This window comes from Synchiropus splendidus, chromosome 1 (genome assembly GCF_027744825.2).
Source record: "Synchiropus splendidus isolate RoL2022-P1 chromosome 1, RoL_Sspl_1.0, whole genome shotgun sequence".
Classification (NCBI taxonomy): Eukaryota; Metazoa; Chordata; class Actinopteri; order Syngnathiformes; family Callionymidae; genus Synchiropus; species Synchiropus splendidus.
Window position 1 is genome coordinate 36,070,736 of NC_071334.1, and position 24,732 is coordinate 36,095,467.

General features: G+C 42.2%; 2 protein-coding genes across 3 annotated transcripts; both read left to right on the forward strand.

Moving 5' to 3' along the window:
- The first annotated feature begins 26 nt into the window (after positions 1-26).
- On the forward strand, positions 27-6,452 carry mob3a (MOB kinase activator 3A). The gene is made up of 4 exons (XM_053880989.1): positions 27-229; positions 1,158-1,659; positions 4,894-5,096; positions 6,058-6,452. Exons 2-4 carry the CDS (start codon positions 1,242-1,244, stop codon positions 6,085-6,087), a joined length of 651 nt encoding a protein of 216 aa, XP_053736964.1. The 5' UTR covers positions 27-229; positions 1,158-1,241; the 3' UTR covers positions 6,088-6,452.
- A 6,900-nt stretch (positions 6,453-13,352) lies between these two features.
- Positions 13,353-23,379, forward strand: mknk2b (MAPK interacting serine/threonine kinase 2b). 2 transcript variants are annotated; one of them, XM_053875126.1, is made up of 14 exons: positions 13,353-13,510; positions 14,168-14,382; positions 14,667-14,757; positions 14,937-15,038; positions 15,113-15,210; positions 17,529-17,608; positions 17,732-17,805; positions 17,921-18,025; positions 18,109-18,164; positions 18,299-18,394; positions 21,573-21,767; positions 21,843-22,007; positions 22,083-22,123; positions 22,205-23,379. In XM_053875126.1, the coding sequence occupies exons 2-14, from the start codon at positions 14,332-14,334 to the stop codon at positions 22,476-22,478; spliced, it is 1,428 nt and encodes a 475-aa protein (XP_053731101.1). In that variant the 5' UTR covers positions 13,353-13,510; positions 14,168-14,331; the 3' UTR covers positions 22,479-23,379. The 2 variants fall into 2 exon arrangements, with proteins under 2 accessions (XP_053731101.1, XP_053731110.1); XM_053875135.1 differs by having other exon boundaries at positions 17,529-17,575; positions 17,747-17,805.
- Positions 23,380-24,732: the final 1,353 nt, after the last annotated feature.

The following is a 24,732-nucleotide window of genomic DNA, read 5'->3' on the forward strand; positions in this document are numbered from 1 at the left end:
TAACCTCTTGATGTCGGCGTACTTTCCGTCAGGCCGGGAGGAGTCACGTCGTTAGTTTCTATTACCGAAGTCACTTATTTATTCGTCTAACAGCTCCCATTCAACATAAATGTCATTATGTGTTCATAATGTAGTGTCTGTATATCGTCGACGTCACACTGCTGATCATCACCCTCGTACTTTTCGGTAGACTATCGAAGGAAACAGACCGAACAGGGAAGCGGAACAAGTAAGTCCGCGAAAGTGGCTTTCAACTGAGCCGTTTCGTCATTGTTTGATCTCCTGTTTTTCTACTACGTGCTCGAATATATTCCCTTTGTACTGAAAGTGAGCTGCTAATCATGTGCTGTGATGTACCGTGGGATTCTTCTTTCGTTTTTCTAACGCAACAAGTCTAGTCGCGTTAGCTAGCACGTCATGTAAACTTGTTGTTACAGCCGTCATGCGTCCTCGTACTTGATCGCGAAGGACTACTCGATTTTTACAGTGAAAATTATTGAAAGATGCGGCGTGTTATGGTGTGCTGATGGCTTTTATGGCACCGAGATGCTGGCGGTAGACTGTCTCAGTAGGTTTTATTGTCATTCCTGGGATTCTTCAGCCTGACGGTGGAATTAGAGCTTGAAATAGGACATGAGTCATTTACTGTGTGGAACACTCCAACTGTTAGCATCACTTCAGCCCACAGGATGGGAACGTCTCATTATAGGACGGTTATAAAATAATGGTATCCTTGCAAGGAATCCTAGTAATGACATCATCATGAAACAAAAATTTGGTTCCGTAATTCTCACATATTACAGATATTACATGACAAAACAAACGGCCGACTGATTGAGCCCTAGTTTGTTGTGTTAGTCGCTATCAACTCTGTATGGTTTCGTGGTTCACTCGCCTGTTATATCATGAAACCCATGACGGCTGCCATTTACACTGATCTTAAATGTGTGGTTGGTTTAGCTGTTTTGTGTTATGACTTATTGACACATATTACCCAGCTGTATTGCTGATTACATTAGATTAGATGGCCGTACATTTAGATAAACCCTCATATGCCACCTCAAAGCGTAGGTGACACGACACTGTCCTTTGAAGTCTTCATTTTCTGTTCTTTACATTGTTATCTGACTTGTAATCTTGTTTCTCTCTCCTCATAGGAAAAGCAACTATTTCTATTAAAACATCAGTCAGTAAACAATTCAAGTTTTGAATTCACACACCTGCCGTCACCCTATGCAACCATGTCCATGGCCCTGAAACAGGTCTTCAACAAAGATAGGACATTCCGACCCAAGCGCAAGTTTGAGCCTGGAACTCAACGCTTCGATCTGCACAAGAAGGCGCAGGCTTCCCTGAATGCCGGGCTGGACCTGAAGCAGGCTGTGCAATTGCCTCACGGAGAGGACCTCAATGACTGGGTGGCGGTCCATGTAGTCGACTTCTTCAACCGCATAAACCTCATCTATGGCACCATCAGCGACTCCTGCACTGATCAGACTTGTCCCGTGATGTCGGGCGGGCCCAAGTACGAATACCGCTGGCAAGATGAGCACAAATACAAGAGACCCACTGCACTGTCCGCACCAAAATACATGAGTCTCCTGATGGACTGGATCGAGGTACAAATCAACAACGAGAACATCTTCCCCACCAATGTAGGTGAGTGTTGGACACAAACCTCAGCTGCTAAACTAGACTGACTTGAGCCACATTGAAAGGTAAACCACACCTACGATTGGCCAGTAGTCATTGTTTCTTCATTAGCTTGCTGAATCACAGTTGCTGCTAAGTAATCTGGTCCGCTTGTCATATTCAAATCTATTGTGAAGTCACATAATTTGATGCTTAATGGTCTTTTGTTTTGTGGTTTATTGTGAATTGTCTTGTGAATTGTACATGTAACAGCCACATGATTCAACACTTTTCCATTACTACCTCTGCCAACAAGGTTGTGTCTCAAAATAAAGTTATTGAGGGATGAGACTTTCCAGAAATATGTCAAATACTAGGACTAGGAACAAAGTTGGGGCGCGATCCAGCTCACCGCCTGGATCCAGGAATTTTTAAAGGACTGTTTATATGAGATTAGATTGCCCTTATTCTTACCACAGTGGGGAACTATTTTGTTATGGAAGTATACCAACATAAAAGTGTCACTTACATGCCTCAGGAACAATGCGTAAAGATGCAGTTCCAAATTATCTTATATCGTCGACAAAGGCGTTTCTATTGAATTACAAGGCTAAATAATTGTGAATATAGTTCCTAGAACTGTAAAGCAAGAACCAGAAACAAGTCTCTGTGATGTCACTGGAGGTTGATCCTGTTGGCGCACCATTAGAATGGACCTATAAAAGCTCTGTAGCTTCAACAACAAAAGAAAAATGCTTAACCCTTGCATGACAGCTAGATGTTCCAATCATGCCTGCGAGCATGGAAGCCTGTTGTTTTTTACCAAATGATGAACGTCACAAGAAATTGGTGAAGTTAGTTTAAAGAATGAGCGACAGGTGGCAACCATCAGTGTTTTGCTGCTTTGCAGGATCATTTTGCGCTGAACGTTTGCTTTTTCAGTCAGTTTAACCAAGATTGTGCCTCGTCAAACCAATGAAACGACAGGCAATTTATTGAACTTGAAGTGCTCAAAGGCGATTTTTTTTCATTCGTGTGTCGTCCCACTTCTACTCCAGAGTTCCTGCTTCAACTCCACCACCATTGCCTGGCTGCTGAGCAGCTCAGCACACTGGAGCTGGTCAACCACTGTGATGGTGTCACGGTGTGCAAGCGTGTTGGTTCCAGCCGCGAACCAACTTTTCAGGTTGCGTTGTTTAACCATCACTCCGAAGCGCTGTTTCTGGGTCTTCAGTTAAGCTAGTTAATCAGTCCAGCACCATCACTGTGTACGGTGTACAATATAACAGTCTGAAACAGCTCCACGCTACCTGTCAGCTTTGAGTGTCCTTTTTCCATTGAAGAGCTCCCGGTGCCATCCCATGTCAGATTGCGCCATGCAGGAAAACATGGCGCAATGGGTATTTGCCCAAATGGATTATATGTTTTGTACTGCTGATCCTTTTTCAGCGAGTTTTACATTGGTATTTACATTACAGTTCATTACATAGGCTCCAGCACTCCCCGCAACCCCAAAAAGAACTAAGCTTTGGTTACTTGACCATTTATGTATGTAAATGTAGGTGTCGATGATACTTTAAAGACAAACATTAATCATTCAAGAAATTTACAAAAACAATGGCAGATATGCCACAATGGCATTTGGATCAAAGATAGGATAGGTGGAGATTTGCACTCTCCGAGTGCTTTTCTGGTTCAAATTTTGATTTGTTGTATGCTGCAGCTTTGCAGGCGTACAGGACATTGCTGTGTTTCTCTAGGTAGCAAGGTAATGCTCGATGGATGCAATAGTGATGTATTGACTTGTTACTTTTAGGACGGTGGTGCTCCCGTAAAAGGTCTTTTAACCTATTGCTCTTTTAGTTTGTTTGACTAAAATACCCTTAAATGAATATCATAAGTATAAATATTAAGTATTTAAAAATAATATTTCCTTAATGTATTTACTTTTGGAAATATACCTTCTGTAAATGATTATCCCAAATGTAAAAACTGATTTTACAAGTATCTAATCTAATCAAACATATTTCTCTGTAATAGCACCAACATCCTTTAGTACATCCACATATTTTCTCCTATACCATATAAACTAACTGTTTCCATGACAACTCTATAAAGCACTGCACACCAGATGTGCTCTTTCTTTTTAAACTAAAACTGTTCATCCCACACTGTTTGTTTGGTCAAACAAAATTGAAAGGAGCCTTATTATGTTTTAGGGCGCTTTCACACTTCGCTTCACACTGGGTAACAATTGTACTATTTTTTTTTCTTCAGTAATGAAATTTCACATATTAATAGAGTAGCTTCACATCATGATACAAATTAAAATGCCTTCCCATGACACTGTTCTGGTGTTAAATGAAGGAGAATTTATGGCAGCTTAAACTGTGAAAGTGTTCCACAGACAGTTTCACAGACAGGTGGTTTTGCTGAAAACCACTCATGCTCAATTAAGAAACACAGTGGACAGTGGCCGATTGAGGCTGATTCAACCACGCTGTGCTGCTTTGCATAGGGCCTTTTGGGCAATGCCCTGTTTTTCACCTCAGTTGGAAGCGGTATGTGCAGAACTAACAGTTCAACATTATTTATTCGAGTCAGTCCACCTTTCTAATGAACCTGATGTTGGTCAGCCAAATAAAAGCAAAATGATATAAGTTGTTGAGCACATTAGCAAATGACTGAGTGCTGGACTGCGCTGTTGTCCGCTCAATTGCTGCAGATGTGAATGAAAACATCTTTGCTCCATGTGCAAGAAACTAGACTTGCCATTGAGTAAAAACGACGTCATGACCAAGATGAAATGGCGAGACCACATTTGTCGCATGACTGTCTGCTATCGACTCTGTGTGTTGCCATGACATTCTCTGTTGACTGTGCTTGTCTGCAGCTTAGCAGCTGAATAAGCGCAGAAACATTCAGCCATTGGGCTCATAATTGGGTCACATAATGTACGTCCTGCTATGAATAGACCTGGCCTGCGACGTTTGTGTCCTCTGGAGCGGATTCCTGAAATGTTGGCGAATTAGTCAAAGCAGAACAACACACAACATTAATCACTTGCTCAGAGCCCCAGCTTATCTCCTGATCCATGTTGTTTTCCAGTCGTGTGTGCACTGATACTGGTGGGGGTCCTGTAAGTATACTGGTGTCAGACCTCAACCATTCAGGAAAAGAATGCTGTATAACGGTCAAGTTTGAGGAGACGAGCTTTGGTTGGAAATGTGTTTCCCTGACTCCTTCTCTGTGTGACCGCAGGTACTCCCTTTCCAAAGAGCTTCATGCAGGTGGCTAAGAAGATTTTGTCTCGTCTGTTCCGGGTGTTTGTCCACGTCTATATCCACCACTTTGACCGAGTCAGCCAGATGGGGGCCGAGGCTCATGTCAACACCTGCTACAAGCATTTCTACTACTTTGTCACCGAGTTCAACCTGACTGACCACAAAGAGCTGGAGCCACTGGTGAGTCACTGGGAGATCTCCTTTTGAACTGCTTTCGCTTTCATAGTTCAACAGTGGAGACCGTTTTTTCCTGACTCAGTTACAGCATGGATCCACAACATTGTCCTTTTGTTTCAGAACTTTTCATTTCATGACAATGCTGAAATCCTTTTAGATGGGCCTACATAGAATGTTACAACTTGTTGAACAAATGTGCATCTGTCTGGAACACAGCAAAAGGTCTACAACCTTTTCAAAATATTCCTTTGTATTTTGTTGCTCGGATTTTGTTGCTTGAAAATTGAAATACATTTTCCATTGGCCATGAAGAGCTGAAATAAAAAGTAAGCAGTATGTATATATTTTTTTTCAGACTCTGAAATAAGTGTGGCAACAATATAATACAACAGAAAATTACATACAGTATTTGTTCTGATACACAACATTACTTTGAAGTGGGCACTTGGTGAAACACTAAGAAACTATGGGTTGATGTCACCAGTAGTTTCCTGATCTGATCACAGTACTGGTGTCATTTTTGCTTCTGACTCATCCCTGGATTGGCTCTTCAGAACTCACCCTGACTTTCAACCACGTGAAACCTTTCTCTAGCCATGTGCCTGAATTTACATAGTTACAATATAGTAGCAAATATAGAGTAATCATTGTTTCTTGAGTTGCAGAGGGGATCGTACAAAACTTTGGAGTGAGCTTTCTCTCTCAAAGCTGCTGTGGATTTCAGAGAGCAGAAGCCATTCATGTTTACAATAAAGGTCCAGACGGATGACCTGATGTTTTCCACTTCTATTTTTAATTCAGTGAATTAAACGTATCTCATGGCCGCTCTCTTTCATTTGCTCTTTGGCTCTGGATTAATCTCCTGAGGCGCATCTGTTGTGTTGTTTCACAGCTTATCCAGCGGATGAATAATAAAGCTCAGAGGGTTTCTGCTCTTGTAACCATGTTCTTTGTGTCTGTGTAGAAGGAGATGACATCCCGGATGTGTCACTGAAGACCTGAAGATGCACACCAGACAAACGCATCCGTCCACATGGAAGACTGCAGTTGTTAAAGAACAAATAAATTCACAAAAGAGTCTATTTTTATATTTAAAGTACTGTAATCTATTTTAGCCGCTTGGTGTAGATTTTAAACACACAGGTGAATACTTCTGGTTCCTCTTTTTCTGTCGGAGCTCAGTATTAAAAAGATGTTTGCTTGTGATGTTTTTTGTTTTGTTTTTATGATTATGTTTTTCAAATATCAAATCATTCCAGAATTGTATGCTCTCTATATGAATTCACCTAAATTTGTATGAATTGTTGGTGTGTATGGTTGACATCCATGTTGTCTCAATAAATTTTCTCAATATTTGAATATGTGCTTTGTACTACTTTCTGTTGGCTTCCTGAGATCAGCACAAGGTCATAACATAAATGCTGAAACAATAATTTCACCTCATATAGCTTTTTACTTTGTTCTGTCGTTAAACTGTGTGTTGCTGCTACTTTCTCTCATCAGCCTCATGTCTCATGGCCCTCAACCACAGTAATATGACTGAGTTCTGGATGTAAGCCACTAACTTTGACAATGTTCTGCACCACAATAGTCACAGCTGAACTCCAAACACAGCATTTACTGATCTAAATGGTTTCCACAGCTTTCAAATTGTTCCTGACGGAGTATCTACCTGTTGAAGTCCCAGAGCTACTTGGAAGCCTATGATAATCATGACCTCAGACTTAATGTGCCACATGCTCATACCATACTGCTTCACTCTCAAATGAAACCGATCCGACCAGCTCCAAAGGTCACAGACCCACCAGAAACGTGAGGCTTGAATTAGAACACTGGGAGCCAAGTACAGAAGCTTTAAGGTTTATATTTCGAATGCCTCCCGTCATTGTGTTAATATAATTCAATTCAAATATTGTGCTTTTATTTTCAAGACTCCTGTCAACACCTGTATCCTCAGTCTTCCCTGGTTTCACTGAAATTATATATGTTTGTCCATTCACTGAGAGATGAGGTGTATAAATAGTATAAAGTGGCCCGCTGGTGACTGTGACCTTATCGAGTATTGTAAACATTGGGTCCTCCACCCGGCGCGGTCTCAGATGTCAAACGTGCAGGTGTTTGTAGTAGATACTCCTGGCAGCACAAGGTGACACGGGACTCCGAACTCACATGATGACACGAGCGACTTCCAAATCATGTCCTCAGGGAGTTTTGATAGGATCAACGCCAGGGGGCGCCAGACTGCCGAGTCCCAGTAGCCTTATGAAAACACCCCCATCGTACCAGACCCAGTGAGGCCACAGAGATGTGAAGCCATTTGCGACTTAATTCGGGTTAATGACTCAACCTAGCCTCTTATGTCAGAAAGAGGCCGGACTGTACCCGGCTGGAACCACAGAGATGTTGTCATGAATGAACCGTTTTGTGTGATCAGGTCAACAACCGTTCTGAAAGAGCTGGAGAAATGAAGCTAGTCTGAAATAAAAATGAAGGTTATATAAATAAGGAGCGGGCGGAGAGGAGCGACAGCAACGAAAACAAGGAGGGAAGGAAGTGACGACTCGGCTGTTACATCACAAGACTGTACCTTGTGTGTCGCACTTTAAATAGACCTTGCACACCTTACTTGAAATCTTCATCTGGTGTATATGCATGCATGATGTGATATAATACAAGATCTATTTTTTTTTGTTTCCCTTGAGAGTCAGAACATTTGTCATTGATATGTTACCAAAAAAAAAACATTTGGACCCACATTTGTTTTTTTCTTCTATAAACACATAATGTTTTAGAAAATGATTTTCTAGGACTATTGTATTTCTTAAGTTATATCTTAAGAAATATCACATGATCTATATTGTCATCATCTATATTGATGCAACATGGCCAGCAGATACTGCTGCTCGTGTTTAGCATGAGTTGTGGGATTCAGCTTCACAGCTCCAAATACAAATCCAGACGAGGAGTTAAGAGGGCGGGTCATCATGGTCAACGGGTGCCGGTGGAAGTAGGCGAGAAGCTGGCAGCCAGGTGAGGGTGGATATTCTGAGCTGTAAGGCGATCAGGTGAATGAGAAACGTGTTATATCCTCTGACATGACGTGCAAACACTTGCTCCCAACTGCACACTCAGTGAGCAAACAGATGAAATCAAGTAGACCATGTGACTCACCGCTCAATCTTGCTTTAACTGATGCAATAACTTGTGGTTGGCAAGTCTCCTAACAAGCCGGGGTTACAGATCCCAGCTGTCAGGAGGACTGGAACATGTGTGCTGTCGCTAACAAACCAACCCAGGGACGGTCAACTGCTCTAATTGGGTTCATACTGAATGGAACAAAAGGGCTTTGTGGCCTACTAGTCCCTGTAGCAGTTCTGTGATCTGTAGTGTGACATCCCAGAGCGAATCACCAACATCCTCAATGAACCAAGTGTTTCACCAGGTTGTGATGAGGGTAAGGCTGAGTACTGAAGAGGGAGCTCTACGGCACAGTGGAGCGTCATTGTTGTCCCTTTGATATGGCCACAGACAAAAGCAGATCATCTTATTGTGAACTGCAGAAAGAAGCAGAGGAGCCCTTCCAAGCACATGAAAGCCTTGCTATGTTAGACACCTAGAGATCTGTGGGGTCAAATTTGGATATTTCTGTCCTACCCCTGGAGCAGGTCGATATAATCTGCCCCAATAACACGAAGCATTGAAATGACCTCATGGCCTACTGAAACCTGATCCTGTAACAGGATTGTACCTCCTTCAGTGTCCTGATTCGCTTCCAGAACTCTGGCAGCTTCACTTGTGCTCATGTGAGACGACTCCTCCTGCACCTCGCCTCCCCTCGCTGCTGTTTTCCTCCACTGGAATGTATCAAAAACCCTTGAAGGACTCAGCAGAGGCAAGGGAAAGTACTGGGCACCAGCCAAGAACAAGGGGAAGTGCCTCAGTCACCGGCCAATCAGAACGCGTCTCCCTTACTGCGTCACAGCTGTACTCTGTTACAATGTTTTGATACTGCAGTGTGATTATTTGCACGTTGAGGAGAAGCTTGTGGAGATAATACGATGCAGCAACTGATGGTCAGAACACACCCTCAACGGTTTTGTCACCTCCTTGTCTTGCTATCTATCATTATCTGCTGTCTACAACAACCCAAAACATCTTGAGCACAACTACAAAGGAGGATATTTGGGTGTCTGTAAGGGTTCTGTAAGTTGATTTGCATGCTATATTATGCAGAGTGGTACAGCTGGTAAAGGCCTGAATATTACTGTACACATGCATCATAATTAGTAATATCAGTACATACGGTATATTTAATATTTATGAAAACAATGGCAAAATCTGACTAAACTAGAACATGTTTCAATGTTAACAAAATGTTTATTGTCAAGACCATTTAAACCGCAACTTGTCTTTTGAAGCTGCTAAATGCTTCAGCAGCATGTTGAGTATCAGTCGACTTTTCACATTTGTTTGTTGTCGCCTGATTATTCCCACGACAACAGTTAGTTGAGTCTTTGTATCTATCCCAGCTTATAGGGTACGAGGCAGGGGACATCCTGGTGAGCCATCAGTCAATCATGCTGGAATCAAATCGCCTTTCTGGAGTGTTCTGGTCTGCCCTGGATCCTCCTTCAAGTTGGACAGGCTCGCCTGGAACACCTCGCAAGATGCTCAAGAGAAGATACAAAGACCTTGATGGCATGACCTCTGTCTTCTGACTCAGCTCATTCTTCACTATGGCAGAGCAATTCATTTAAATGTCTACTTAAATGAATGGATATTAAAGCATAAAGGTGAGCTGTAAGTAACATGTTGTGCAGCTGGAAGGTACGGGTCAGGCTATCGTTTACAACAAACCTGGCTTCTATCTCCTCCTGCATCACTTTGCTTGCTTTTGTTGAGCTGAAATGCTCACTAACTTTTGTGTGGCTAATCTGAACAGCAGAATTCCTTTCATAGCTTGAAAGGTGAATGCTGCGGTTTTCTCTGAAGCTAGCTCGTCAGAAATGAAGGCATAAAGCCAAGTCCACCACCTGAGGAACAACACTCTGTCAGAGTACATAGGGCTGAGGAGTCATTGCTCAATCAGTTCTGAGAAGTCGAACAAAACTGAGTTATGTTATGTTATGTATGGTGCAAAGTTCAAATCAGAACACAATATGCCAAATCAGAATCCATATTTCTCTCCCTCTTCTGCTCAAACTGCTTCTGCCATGTGGCCTTCCAAAATAAGAGCGTGTGTTTAAGTGTTTCCTGGTTGCTCAGTTCTGAGAAACTAATCCGGGAAGGCTTCCAAGAAATGTGCAAACTGCACCATGGTGTGTTGTGACCTGCCTCACATAAAAAATGTAAATAAAAAAAATAAACACGTGGTGTCTAGGCACCATCTCCATTTTTGGCAACATCTATTGAACATTTGAACATTACATTGCAGGTGCACATTAATAATCAATAGGTGTCACATGTACACTTGCAAATAAATGTGGTCTAAATTCAAGATTCAACAAGAGTTCTATGGGAAGAATCTGGCTGGTGCAGATTAGTTGCAGGCATTTAAAAATAATAAAACAGCTCACACCTCTGACACACCTCTGAAATATTATACAATAACGTCTCACAGCTACATCCCTCCCACCTGACTGTGTCGTTCACATCAGACGCAGTTCTGCCACCTAAAGGTATTTACGGCAGCCTCATTCCCTCACCCTTTCGACCGGTAGTGACCCAAACATAAGCCCCTCCCATCAGACCATCTTGTTTTCCAACTGAATCTCCATACATGTGCTTCCATACGGAGATAGTCATCTTGCGTAATGTTTGTTACGTTGAGCTTGTGTTTGAGAGGTGAAGAGAAGAGGAGAGTTGCTCAGTCACAAGACAGCCAACCCCGAAAAACAAACCATACATGGAACCAGCAGCAAGACTCCCTTGATAAACAATGCATTCATTTTTTCGCAGAGACATTCACTTCTCCAGTGGTCATGGTGTCAAGTGTAAGTAAAGACTTGAAGGTACATGTGACAAAGTCTGTAACCTTAACAAAGCAAAATACCCAGAGTGAGCTCTAGAGACACCATTAGAAGGATTTTATGACATGATACTAGACACGGATTCACAGAACAAATTACTATTTAACTACAATTTGTTTAAGTGTGTCGACTGTAAGATTCTCTGTTATTATATGGAACTGTTGCTGAGTTTATTTTCTCTTTCACTGCCTCCTTCATAAGAAAGCATGCAGACCTACTGACTGGTTAACACTACACAGAAGTGGTGCAGATCAAAACTGTATTCTTACTACCAGCTTGACGGTTGACTTTGTTAATTGAATTTATGACAGTAAAGAAGTGGGTGAAGATTTAAACTTTGAATCAAGAACTAATCCAATTGACAGTTGCAATAGTGCAGTGCATTCAGACACTAAAAACAATGCTCTATAACCACTATAGCGTCAGCACCGGTGTCAAAAAACTGAAATGTAGTCCACAGCCTCTTTTCCTGTCATCAGTTGCCAGTGACATTACCACTGAAGAACATTACACTGTAGCAATGACATGGATATACCATGTATATACCAGGCAACAAGGGCCTTTCATCGATTAATGACAAGGAATTCAGTACTTTTGTCACCATTTCTCTAAAGCAGCCTTGTTTAAATAACTGTTCAAAGCCTCTCTATATGGACTAGTCTTATACTCTCCAAATCATGTGACCAGCTCCAAAGATCTACATATCCGCTCCTTATCAATGGTCATTCGCTCTGGATGGTCCAGAGTTTACTACCTCAGCTTTGCATGGATCATGCTGCCGATGGCAAGTAACAAAACTGCTGGCAAAAGGAGCAAAACAAGCAGAATATAGCTGCATGTGTGTTGGTGAGGCACTGCAGACAAAGTGGTGCAAAATATCTATTTTGTGAATAATAAAAAAACAAACAAACACAAATATCTGCTTGACATTAAAAATATACGATGAAATGTTTGTCAGTAACTGACAGCCAACATATAATCCTGTCAGGAGTATGGCATCTCACATTGAGCAGTTAGATTAAAAGTCCACAACATTTTGCATCATCCGTCGTCTTTCATTTTCACAACCATGTGACCGTCTCGGTCCGTATCTCCTCACCAGGGCCCAAATGTTACCTTGTGGCACAACACAAAAGATACACCATTACGCTTGTCTCTCTCGTTACAGCTGCTTTGATCCCCTGGAGCCAATCCAAAGTGTTGGACAGTCAGTTTGTCTGTCCCACCACCACACGTAATATAGAAATTCGTAAATGCAAACACGATTTTAAATGTTAGCACAAATTTGCAAACTAAAACTTGCACTTTTGGTCTCTTATTGTGAGGTGTGTCATATACAGCCTGTTATATGAGAATACGGTAGGTTGTAAGGCAGTAATGTATGTATGTAAACAAAGTAGTCATTAATGAATTACATACCGTTCGTCAGTGACATTGATAAAGAGTAACGTTTGTCAGTGTCAAGTATCGCAACGTTTCTAGATAGACACATATTTAAAAGCAGTCGTTTTCAATTCAATCACTGTGACGGCCGATTCGTTTTCTGCGCATTTCCTATCAACTAGTAAGATTGCATCAGTCTATTGAATGTGACATCGAAAGAATGAAGCTGCTGAAATCATCTTAGTCAGCGTGAATGACTAAAAGGGGGCGGGTGGGGGGGAAATAACATTCATCTGCTCGGTGGAGAACTCTGGGATCAACTGAAGTAACATTTAAAACCGCGACAGACGGATGGGTGAATTCGCGTACACCTCCTTATCTATTATTACACGAGACGTGACGGTCGTCATCGTCCAAACTGGTTGATCTGGCCAGGCCACATGTTGCACCAGCTTCTCTCCGCCATTGAAATCTACTTCACCAACAACGTGTGACGACGTGCACGTACTCGCCTCCGCGCATCCCCGTACAACCCATAGCGGGCCTCAGTAACGAAACGCACCAATGGAGCGGTTCCATTTGTATATCGTTACACATGTGCTCTCGGGTAATGTAAACACAACATGATTTGTTATTTTGACCAATCATTGTCTCAAGTTTTACTTTTTCAATTCGTTTTGTTTTGCTGATATAAATGGTCAAAATAACTGTGACGGCGGTTTTAAACGACCAAAAAGGTAATCAAGTATATCAAGCTGCGCGGAATGGAACGCGTCCCTTTCTAGAAAGCACATGATCCTTGTAGGTGAGCGTCATGCGTGTCATGCGGTGGGAGGGGGACAAGGCGGAGTCAGCTAGGAGCTTATAAAGTGTCCTCCGCTGTGAAGCATTCACCACCTTCCACCGCACTGTCTGTCAGGCGTCCCCCTCGACCGTCCTTCTGCGGCTCTCCCAGCAGCGGGTCCAAAACAACGCCAACGCTGGAGCTGTAACAAAACCAACGGGGTGAGTAACGCAGGATTCTGGCATGTAAAGCCACAACGCTAACTTAGCCTTTTCACAATAGCATTTGACCGGATGCACTCGCCGTGCTAACGACGGCTGTAGTCGTGATAGGATGTAGATTGTCTTCACGGTGGTTCTAGTTACTTTGTTTGGAACTTGCATTAATCGGTCCAGCTATCTATGTTTGTTAGTATCGGTGAGTGTGACTTGTTCTTCATCAAGTCGTCGTTTTATTCAAGCTAGCATCTGCTGTAGCATGTGTCGTTTAAGCCACCCATTCACTTATGTGTTATGTTTTTTTTTCTTACAAAGTGTTCCTAACTGACTTCAGCAATCTCTCAAGCGAGCTACTGTTAAAAGAGGGTATTTATTGAAAGTGACCTGACGTCATCGATTGCATTGCTATTGCACCATACTCATGGACGCTAATGGGCGATTGGTTAAATGGGTATTAAGCCAAAATTTGCTTTAGTAATTAATAGGAATTCCTGACGTACGCGATGACCAAGTCAAAATGTTTACATTTGTAAATGTTTGCTACCCTGACATAAGGATTAATTGATTGTTGTAATTTCGTTAACCATAATGTCTCTGTTTTCTGTTCCATTAAATGTTAACTGTTAACTTAACTCCTGATCACCGTTGCTTCCTTGACAGGGCACCCGTTTGAAAGCGCCACTGCAATTTGACCAGCCAGCACAGTGTTATCACTTGTGACTCTCTGAAACGACTGTCCTGTTTCGGAGAAGTACCAGTTGATATTTCAAAACCACTGTCGCAGACGCCGCAGCTCAAAGCAGCCCCGCAAAATCAACTTGAAAATGGTGCAGAATAAAATCACCGAAGTCACTGGATTCCATCGCTCATTCAAGGCAAGTATTGGAAACTCTTTATCATCACGTGTGAAAGATGATAATGCTGGATATAGACACATGTGCTATCACATTCTTAAGCTGACTCACTTGCCAAATGGGAACACGTGTGAGTGCTGCTAGTAGTGTGTCTGTTTCAGCACACCAGAGCTAAATTGGCCAAGGATGTTAAACTTTTATTCTGTTTTGGATTCTCTTAAATTAAATCTAGCAACTATTATCAGTTGATAGTTAAACTTCTCTTTAATGGCACCTGTATCTTAACAGTATTTATTTCCTTTTAGGGCCAAAATCCCTTTGAGTCTGATGACTTCACCAAAAACGGATCCCATCTTCTTGATTCATCATTTAATTTTGACTCTCCCCCAAGGCTTGGTGAGTTTTTAAGCATTGTAACTTGTTGGTCAATGTTTCTCTTATCTTTTCAAGCACCATCGGTCAATAACGCTGCACAAACGACCTAGTTTACAAGCATTGGTGTTTTGCGATGCCTTTCATCTATTGTGCAGTATTCTTGTTCACAATTTGTGATGCTCTTTACTGTGCTTAAACAGACATGCCATCCAGTCAGCCTATTGACATCCCCGATGCTAAAAAGAGAAACAAGAAGAAGAAGCGGTGTCGGGCAACTGATAGTTTCTCTGGACGTTTTGAGGGTGAATATCCAGCTTGAATATCCAGTTATCAATACTGTCCTTGTACTGGGACTGACAAAACAGTTTTTCCTCAGATGTCTATAGACTACAAGAAGAAGTGCTGGGGGAGGGCGCCTATGCAAGAGTGCAGACATGCATAAACCTCATCACCAACAAAGAATATGCTGTCAAGGTATGATTTTTCAATCTGGTGTCTTAATGTTGCTGATTATTAGGGGCAGATGATAAAATATAGTGCTATAATAGTAGTATAGAATATATAATATAGAATAGTGCTACATTTGTGAAGAGCAACTTGTTTGTAGAACTTCTGAAGGTCTTTTAAATGGCAAGAAGACATGTCCTTCTTCTTCCCCCTTGAATCCTGTGGCGTTGTTTTCATTCTGAAGCAAGATGATATGGCTTTCCCCTATACAATGCCCCGTTCGTTGGACTAAATCGCTGGTTCTGCTCTTTGCGTTTTGCTGCTGCAGCTTTCACTCCGCCCCCTCCCAATGGCTTTTTTTTTATAGTTCTGGCAGCCAATCCTCATGCAGGGAGGGACAAATCCACCCATTCTCTCCACTCCCGTCGCCTGCAGAGGACGCTCACATTGAGAACACTATGTACTGCTAAATCTGCCAAAACAAAACCCACAAAGGGAGGGGTGCTGGTTCGAGGGTTGTGACCCAGGCTGTTTACACTGTTCTGTTTCTCTCTCTTGCTCAACATGCTCCACTTCAGTCCAGCTATGTGTTTATTTTTGAAGACTTCCTTTATGTAATATATGAAGAATTCTACTCCATGCATTGATTTAGAGAATATACGTTGTTGCCATTTTTGCTGGGTTTTAATTTAATAATTTACTGAGTGGTGCAGCACGTTATTGTTTGGAAGCAATGACAAATGTGGATGGTTGACAGTCACCCATCCAAAGAGCTATTAATATGATATTCTAGTTTTGTTAGAGCTCAGATCTGACCACAAACTGTTGGAATTGTTTACCCTGTGGTACTTTGGGAGCCTCAGTTTGGGGGAGGTATCATGAGGGTCGGCAGTTATTAGAGGTCAGTCGAGTGTTTGAGGGGGCTCAGACTGTTGCTGCCAGATGTCCTGTCTCTCCCCTCCCCCTCCAGACGGGACTGGCGAGGTGTGTGTGCTTTTTTATCCTACTTTGTGGGGGCCAATTGTTGATAAAACACTATCCTTGTGAGGACTGTTTGACATTGTGGGCACATTTGGCTGGACCACACAAGGTTAATGAGGACTTCCAAATGACTGGGTCATTATGATTAGGTTTAAGTTTGATTCAGAGTCATGATTATGGTTGGCAATGTGTTTTGGAGAGTTAAGTTAAGGGTGAGAGGCTGGGGAAAGCATTATGGCAATGAGAAATCTCACAATGTCCCCAGAACGACAGAAAAACGTGTGCGTGCATGTTTTGACATACTCGTGAGTGACAAGTCACCTTCCTGTGAAGACATTTTGCTTTATGAGGACATTTTGGTCTGTCCTCACAAACTTCAGAGAGTTAAAACATCCATAATGGTAGTTAACTATAATTTGCCGCAAGTTTGGTTCATAGTCCTGGTTAAGGTTGTATGTATGTGTGTGTGTGTTCACCCAAAGTGGATGTATGGTTGTTCACTGTCTGCCTTTCTGCACACTGGCTTCCCAATAAATCGCTTATTATCACTGATATAGTTTGACAATGTTGCACTTCGATTAAACCCCATGACGTGACAAGAGGGCGTGTTGTTTTTCAGATATAACCATCATAACTCTTTGCTCCACCACTCTTATCATACTGATAAATATTGGCAGGTTAAATTCCATTGGTTGTTGTTAATGTGTTTATCTCTATCAGTTTGAACTTTTACAGATACAGAAAAAAGTTTGTCTGATTGTTAATGATTTGTGTTGCTGACTCGGGCTGTAGTAGGGGCTTTGTGCTGTTGATATCCTCGACCTGTAATTGTGGCTTCATCGGGCGTCAATAGCAGCAGTAATCCAGCTACCAGGAAGAGAAACATTTACCACCTCCGGGTAGACAATAACAAACTAGGGCTGGAAAGTTCAGACCTTTTCCGTTTGTGTCAGCAGTCACACGGGCCCCTCAGCGGTTCAGTTCTAGGCATAGCAAAGTTAAGTTTAGCAGCATTTGTTGATACCACCGTTTCATAGGATAGGAACAGTTAACACACAGCTTACTAGGCATACTGAAAGATTTAAATATGGCTGACACTTGAGTTAAATATAGTCATTTTGTGGCTTGTTTGATTCTGAAAAGTAGGTTGCACTATCTTAACAACTGTGTCACTTTGTGGGATAAATGGTGGAAGAAAATACGTGTGAGATCTGGAAAGGCGGTGTTATGCTCTATGTATAGTTTCTTTAAGTAGATGTACTTTTGAAGGAATGTCACAATTGCATTAACATTAAACTTGACTAAATGTGCAAGTTGAAAGTCTAGCGTTGTTTGCAGTAAATCAGACTTGTTTTGATTTTCAGATAATCGAAAAAAGACCAGGTCACAGCCGAAACCGTGTCTTCCGTGAGGTGGAGATGCTCTACCAGTGCCAGGGTCACAGGTGCGTCCCTTCCTAATAAATGTCCACTGCTATGATATTAGATTTTGAAATGCTTGGTAAACTGTAAATCTGAAATGTTTCAGGTGTAACAAAACACAGACTAAATGTTTACTTCTCCATCAGGAACATCCTGGAGCTGGTAGAGTTCTTTGAAGAGGAAGACAAATTCTACCTGGTGTTTGAAAAGCTTAGAGGAGGTGATTCAATTAGTGTTTAGTTTTTAGTTGGTAGGCGTTTTCAGTTGGCATGATTTGAAGGTTTTGAATGTTTGTGGTTCCAAAACGCTGACATTCTGGTTCTCCCTCTAATTAGGGTCTATTTTGGATCACATTCACAAGAGGCAGCACTTCAGCGAACAACTGGCCAGTGTTGTGGTGCAGGACATCGCAAGTGCACTTGATTTCCTGCACAATAAGGGTAAGTTGTGGGGGAAAAAGTAGGCGTAAATGACAGCACTTTCTATGTCACGATGTGTGATGGTTTTGATGGTATTTTTTCAGGAATGGCACATAGAGACCTGAAGCCAGAAAACATTCTCTGTGAGAATGTTGAGATGGTGAGTTTGCTATAAGAATGTTGACACCTAGAAAGTCCAAAGGTAGCAGCAGATCTACTGGAACCGATAACACGGTTTCACATGTGGCTCATGTATTTTGTTTATAAACGTGGATATCTATTTTCCTGTTCTAGATTTCCCCTGTCAAGATCTGTGATTTCGACTTGGGCAGTGGGATCAAACTGAACAGCGACAGCTCCCCTATCTCCACCCCAGAGCTCCTCACGCCAGTAAGTTTACCCTCTTTTTCAGCTCTTGTTTGACAAGTTTAAGTGCGCTCACCGACTGGATTTTTGTTCAATATCAATAAGGTTTTTTTATCTTGAGCACCTGTGATTTCTTATTCAAATGCATTAAAAATTGGAGGCCATTGTGGTCTGAGTTGACTGAAATATGTAGTACCATATTTATCGTGCAATGTGCTTAGTCAGATTTCCCGCTGTTGAATGTCCATGGAAAATATTGAGGGTCAAGGGTCATAGTTACTGTTGTCACAGCACAAATAGTGCAATCATGCCAAAAAAGGTGGAGATGTTGAAGAAGCTTTGACCCAAGTTTCGATTGTCAACACACACTGTCTGAAGCATTGCGTGGATGGACCGCAGCAGGTGAGGGATCGCTGTTTAGCCTGCAGGAATGCAGGGGGTTTCTATACTGGTAACTTCAGCTTCCTTTAGAAGAACTAATGGATGGAACGCTGGTGAAGAACTATTTGAAGAGCAGTTTGTTCTGAGGCCAACCAACCACATGTGGGTACTCTACACAGGCTTTAATATGTGATGAAGAACTTTGTTGATGGTTGATGGTGACTGGCCTTTACTGGGGGGGGGTCATGGCCATATTATGATATTTAATCTTTTCATAGGGAACATTTTTAAATGTATGAAAGCTCAGGATGCTCTAATAAACACAGTCATCTGTTAAAGTCACAGACGGCTTTATGTGTCGACACATGACGCCATCGCTGTCTTGTTTGCATGCATGAGCAATACCAGAAATAACTGATGCTCTGGGACCACTGCAACACATTAACATCAAGTATGGAAATACAATCTACATTTGATCCAGCACCAGTGTCTGCCACAGCTCTGCCACATCCCCAGTGTAGCTCAGATGCTGACCTACGCAGTTAAACCCGAAAACTGTTCATTTTAAATTTTGACTCAAAAATACATTGCCACTGATATCAAGCTCAAAATCAAATCCGAGTTGGAGAAAAGTGTTCTTCCTTTGATTTTTAACTACAGCCACATGCAGCACAATTAGAAGTTGAATATCTAGCACTGAGGTCAGACATGTCAGCATGGTCATCATCCAGTAGCTGTCAAATGCAGACTAGTCGTTTAAATTGTCGGTGACTTGCCAACAATCAAAATAATGTAATTGAAGCAAAATTGCTTGCTGTGGCACAAGAGAGCTTGTGAGGGGTTTTATGTGAAATTGTGCAAATGTGCATACACAAGTGTGCCACAAAGAACACACAACTTCGGCAACATTCTGCCACCTCGATAAATGCTGTCAACAGCTTACTTGGTTAAGCTGCTTTCGACTCTAGTCAGAATATGAAGTTGTCTATTTTGAGTTTAGAACGTTTTATGGACATTCGGCCAAAGTAGAAGGCAAACTTCTATCCACACATTTCTCTATTAAAGTGACAATTAAACTGATATGTGTAATATCAAGGATTTAACAGAATACACCAGCAGCATAATAGAGATAACATTGACACTAGCAAGGCCACGTTCTGTGGTATGAAGAAACAAACACATGGAAACTTGAAACGTGCAACTATTGTTTCCCCTTTTTCTGTGGTGACGGGGATAAACATGTGAGGCTCCTCCCACCGGCCCCAACCATGCCAGAGCTGCTCTGCATTTTCTTTATGTTTGGTGTACAAAGGATGTGCATGAGGTTTGTTCTGGAAAATTTTGTCTTGCCCTCCGCACACCCCTTATACATAGCAACTGACATGTGATTGGCCAGCCCTAGGGGAGGAGGTGGGCAAAGGGAGGTCCAAACAGCTGCTGCACATGAGCTGAAGCCTTGTTTTCTTTCGCCTTCATCACAGGAACAATGTTATCTGATTTTCATGTGGCTCAGTCACAGAACACCCCTCCTTCACCTACATTCCAACACTTGTGGTTGCACAACATTTTTTTACGCTTGCTTTTATTGCCTTTATAAACAATTGTTGGAATCTTGGCATTTAGTGTGATCAATAGTTTTCTTGGAAAGATCTAATTTTAGTTTGTATATGAGCACTACAGTTGGAACATATGTGGGCTTGATGTAACATCGACGCTCGTAAAAAAACTGTTGCTGTGGTTTTGAGTCGGATGTCCCTGTAGCTGCATGTCAAGCAGGTTGAGTGCCAGTAAGCTGCCGCAAGTAATCCTGCATTTGAACAGCAATGTCGGTGTGAATGTTGGTTTTGTCTGAGAAGTCACATGGTCTCTGGAAAGTCCCAGTTGTGATGCCTCAGAACCTAAGTTTACAGCAGCTGATGATCAACTCGGAGAAAGATTTGAATGACGCACAAAGTTTACACAGTTTGTGATAACGGGTCAGGTTCGGTCAAGAGGCAACAAATATGGACAGCCTCTACAGCTGCTTGGCTCTAGTTTGTGTGACGTGAGCAGGCAAATAGACGTGGTTGTTAGTGCGACAACTGGCCTGATTCCTGAGGGCTCGTCTATGGTGTTGCAGACTTGAGGAAGCTGGTGATGTGTGGGGGTTGGGGCGTCTCTCTCCCCGACAGAAGCTGCTTTGTCTGAGGTGGGATTCCTGTGCAGCGACTTTCGTTACTGGAGGCGGAGTCAGGAGGCAGCTGGAAGCACAAAGGATCCAGGCTCAATGTAAACATGCTGTATAATCACCTGATTGCGTATATGTTTGCCAATACACATAAATAAATTGTCAAGTTCAACAATACCTGACTGGTGTGAGGTGGTAGGGCATTGTTTTGTTGAGTGGCTTTGAGATCCAAACGAAATCTTCCATAATTGCTTTTTTTTCCATCATCAGCAAAGAGACTGTTATGAAAGCGCACTCTTGTCCCCGTGAACTAGCGACCCTGTTTCTGACGTATTATGAATGATAGTTTGTGTTGCACAGTTATATAACCATACAGTCCCTCCTGCTCTGTGGTTGATTCAACAGAGTCAATCCTCTTTTCTGAGAGCCGTTTGGCCTCATTTTGTTCTCGACTACATAACAGGGCCAGCCCTTGCCCATGGCCCATGCGGCTTAGGTGTTGTGCAGCTGGACAGTTTGAGCTGTGACTCATCACTGCTTTGTACTTGCAACTCCCTCACTTCAACCACAAGACATCGGTGGAAATCATAATGTGCCAGGTTATGCCTGTTCCCTTTGATGCATGTCAACTCACATATTTTTGTGTTTCTACAGTGTGGCTCCGCAGAGTACATGGCACCAGAGGTGGTGGAGGCCTTCAGTGAAGAAGCCACCATCTATGACAAGCGTTGTGATCTGTGGAGTCTGGGAGTCATCCTGTACATCATGCTGAGTGGATACCCGCCATTTGTAGGCCGCTGTGGTGGCGACTGTGGCTGGGAATTGGGAGAACCCTGCCACACCTGTCAGGTAAGTTGTACCCCCCAACTGGATTTTTCATTTAACTGGCCACAAAAGCTCATGCTCACCTTTTCCACATTTCAGAATACTTTATTTGAAAGTATCCAGGAAGGTAAATACGAGTTTCCAGAGAAAGACTGGGCTCACATCTCGTCAAGTGCCAAAGACCTGATATCCAAACTTCTGGTTCGGGATGCCAAAAATCGCCTTAGTGCCAGCCAGGTGCTGCAGCACCCATGGGTGCAAGGAGTAAGTCCAAGACTGGCCTTTGATGTGTTTTAAATCCGAGTTATCTTAAATGGGTGGTTTTTCTTCTCTGCCCAGGGAGCCTCTGACATTCTGCCTACATCCATTTTTCATCAAAGGTGAGAAGTGCTAAAGGGCTGAAGTGCTTTTCACTTGTGGACTTGTATGTTGAAGTAAATATTTGTTTTGGTGTCCAAAAGAACCAGCAATGCAAGGGATCTGACATTCTTTGCCGACAAAGCCATGGCTGTGAACCGGCAGCTGGCTGAACAAGACGACTTTGAAGAGCAGCGGCAGCAGGAAGCCCCTGTCGTGGTCACCGCTGCGGGCTCCTCCATGCATCTCTCCCCACCATCCAACTCCAACCTGGCACGGCGCAGGCAGCGGAATAGCCAGCCCAAGGGAGGACCTGTGTCAGCAGCAGAGCTCCGGCAGCTCCTGGCCCCTCTAGTCATCATGGGTGACTGTGCCTGAACCCTGTCTACCACCTCTCAGTTAAGATTCTGATCAAAAGGTCTCCCCAATTCCGGCGCCTCTTTTGGATCTGTCGTGACTCTTCTGCCTCACTGTAAAGGTAGAGGCTGTTTGCAACTCTTCACGAAAATGCCTTGTGATCTTCTGAAGCACACCTGTCTCAACACACACAGAGTATGCCCAGGTTTTAGGGGAGAGAGAGGCTTTAAGTTATGTGAGTTCAGAAGCGACGTGTTTTGCTCAAACACCAAAGGACAACCTGTTGTGCTGCTCCCTCATAAGAACTGGATCCACTGTGAATTATCTGGAATGTTCTCCTTGCCTGTGTGTGTATGTGCACAAATGATTCATCTGCAGATACATGCTCACTTATGCAATTTGCCTACATGAAGGCTCTTCTGTACTCGAAGGTATTGGGGTTATTGGGTTTTGAATGGCTGTAAGCCAATGCTGTCGGTGCCTGGTGCAGTCCGGTACGCGGCTCGGGACGCTTCACTGAATTCTTTGGGTCTCCTCTTGTTATAAAACACTTATCCAGCTTTGTTGCTGTGCACTTAAAGGTCCAAGAGCAGAATTTCAGTTTGACATTAAAGTCACTGAAAGTCTCTGCACTGTAACTCAAGAGAAGCCGCACAAGTGATGCGATTGAGAATTCCTGCCGTGTCCCGTCGCCACCACCAGCACTTGTTTATTTTTATACATTTCTTTTCTACCAATAATTATTGAATTGGACTTCAGCATTTTTGAATATATTTGGGTTCCACAGGGCGGGTTTTTGAAAAGCACATTTGACCCCATGGCCAACATGACCCAAGCGTCATTTGAAAAATTTGGACCATTTTTTTTCCTCTAAGAATCCATTTTTCCAAAAATTAAAAAAAGTTAAAAAAAAAAAAAAAAAGGGAAAGTCATTCCAAAAAAAACATAAAATAAAAAGTCTTCCACAGACGTGTAGCTGTTTAAAGTTTACCTTTTTTATGTTCAGACTCCATGTCAATGTGCCACACAGTTTTGTTTTTCACCCTTTTTTTTGTAATGCTGTTGATAAGCTTATTTTTACGTCATAATTTCCTGCAGGTGCTGTCAAGTTCAGGTGAAACTTTTTTGAGATGGTTTGTTTATTTGATCTGGCATGTTAATGCCCAGACATGTTTTTTTCATTACATGTGTAATAGTTGGCAATAATTGTTCAGCTTAAGTTAAATCGTTCTCAGACTGACAGGTTAACCAGACTGCTGATGTGTCCTGACACCGGTTCACCAAAGAAGGTTTAAAAACTTGTGACCAGGCAGCAAGTCATTTCTGATTGTTATTGTCCTTTCAACAGCATCGCAGTAGCGGTACTCTGGAAATGGTTCCCTTAGTGTCGTGTGACTCGTTATGCTGATGATAGGACACTGTTAAAGAAATCTACAGATGCATCGATATTTGGTTTTATGTCTTATAGTAAGACTTACTTGAAACTGTGTATGAAGCTGTTTCTTCTCTGTTTGGGTAACTACTTTGTGAAATGCATTAATGATCAAGGCAACCTTGGGGTTTTGGAAACACCGAATACAGTTCAGTATTTTGTTTTTTTTTTTTGTTTTTTTTTTGAGAATCAAGCTAAACGTGTCCGACCTTTTTGATGAAATTGGAAGCTTAAGAAATGCACAAGTTGACCATACGCTTGTCTATTCAAGGATGAAATTTCTTGGTCATGCGCATGTTTTTTTGTTTTTCTTTTTTTCCTCTTCTGTTCATGGACTACCTTTTGGGGGTGAGGATAACTGTCCTACACTCCTCGATTATGTATTGTCCGTCATCTTGAAGTAAGAAAATTTAAAATCTTTCTGATGAATTATCGACCTTCCAACAATTTGAATGTAGTCCACAGGCCGAACGTCAATGATCCAAGTAACATTGATCAAATGTTCATGAATACAGCGAGGAAGCTTCTACTTCCTCGGAGTTGCAGCCTGATCTACAAAAACGCCATCTGGAATAACCCAATGCCTTGTTTTGACTTCAGGAGAAGAAAATTAATGCATCCTTTTCAGAACAAAAATATTTTTTGATTTAAGATAAGCACTTTACTGTACCATGTGAATGATTGCAGTTCACTCACAGTAACATTTATGACAGTTGCTGTGGATTTTTGTATTTTTTTTTTTCTAAAAAAATAAAAACGCAATAAAGCAACAAGATGCTTTATAAATGTCTGTATAGTGTGATCATTTCCTCCCAGTTAAGAAACCTGTAAACAATAACAGTC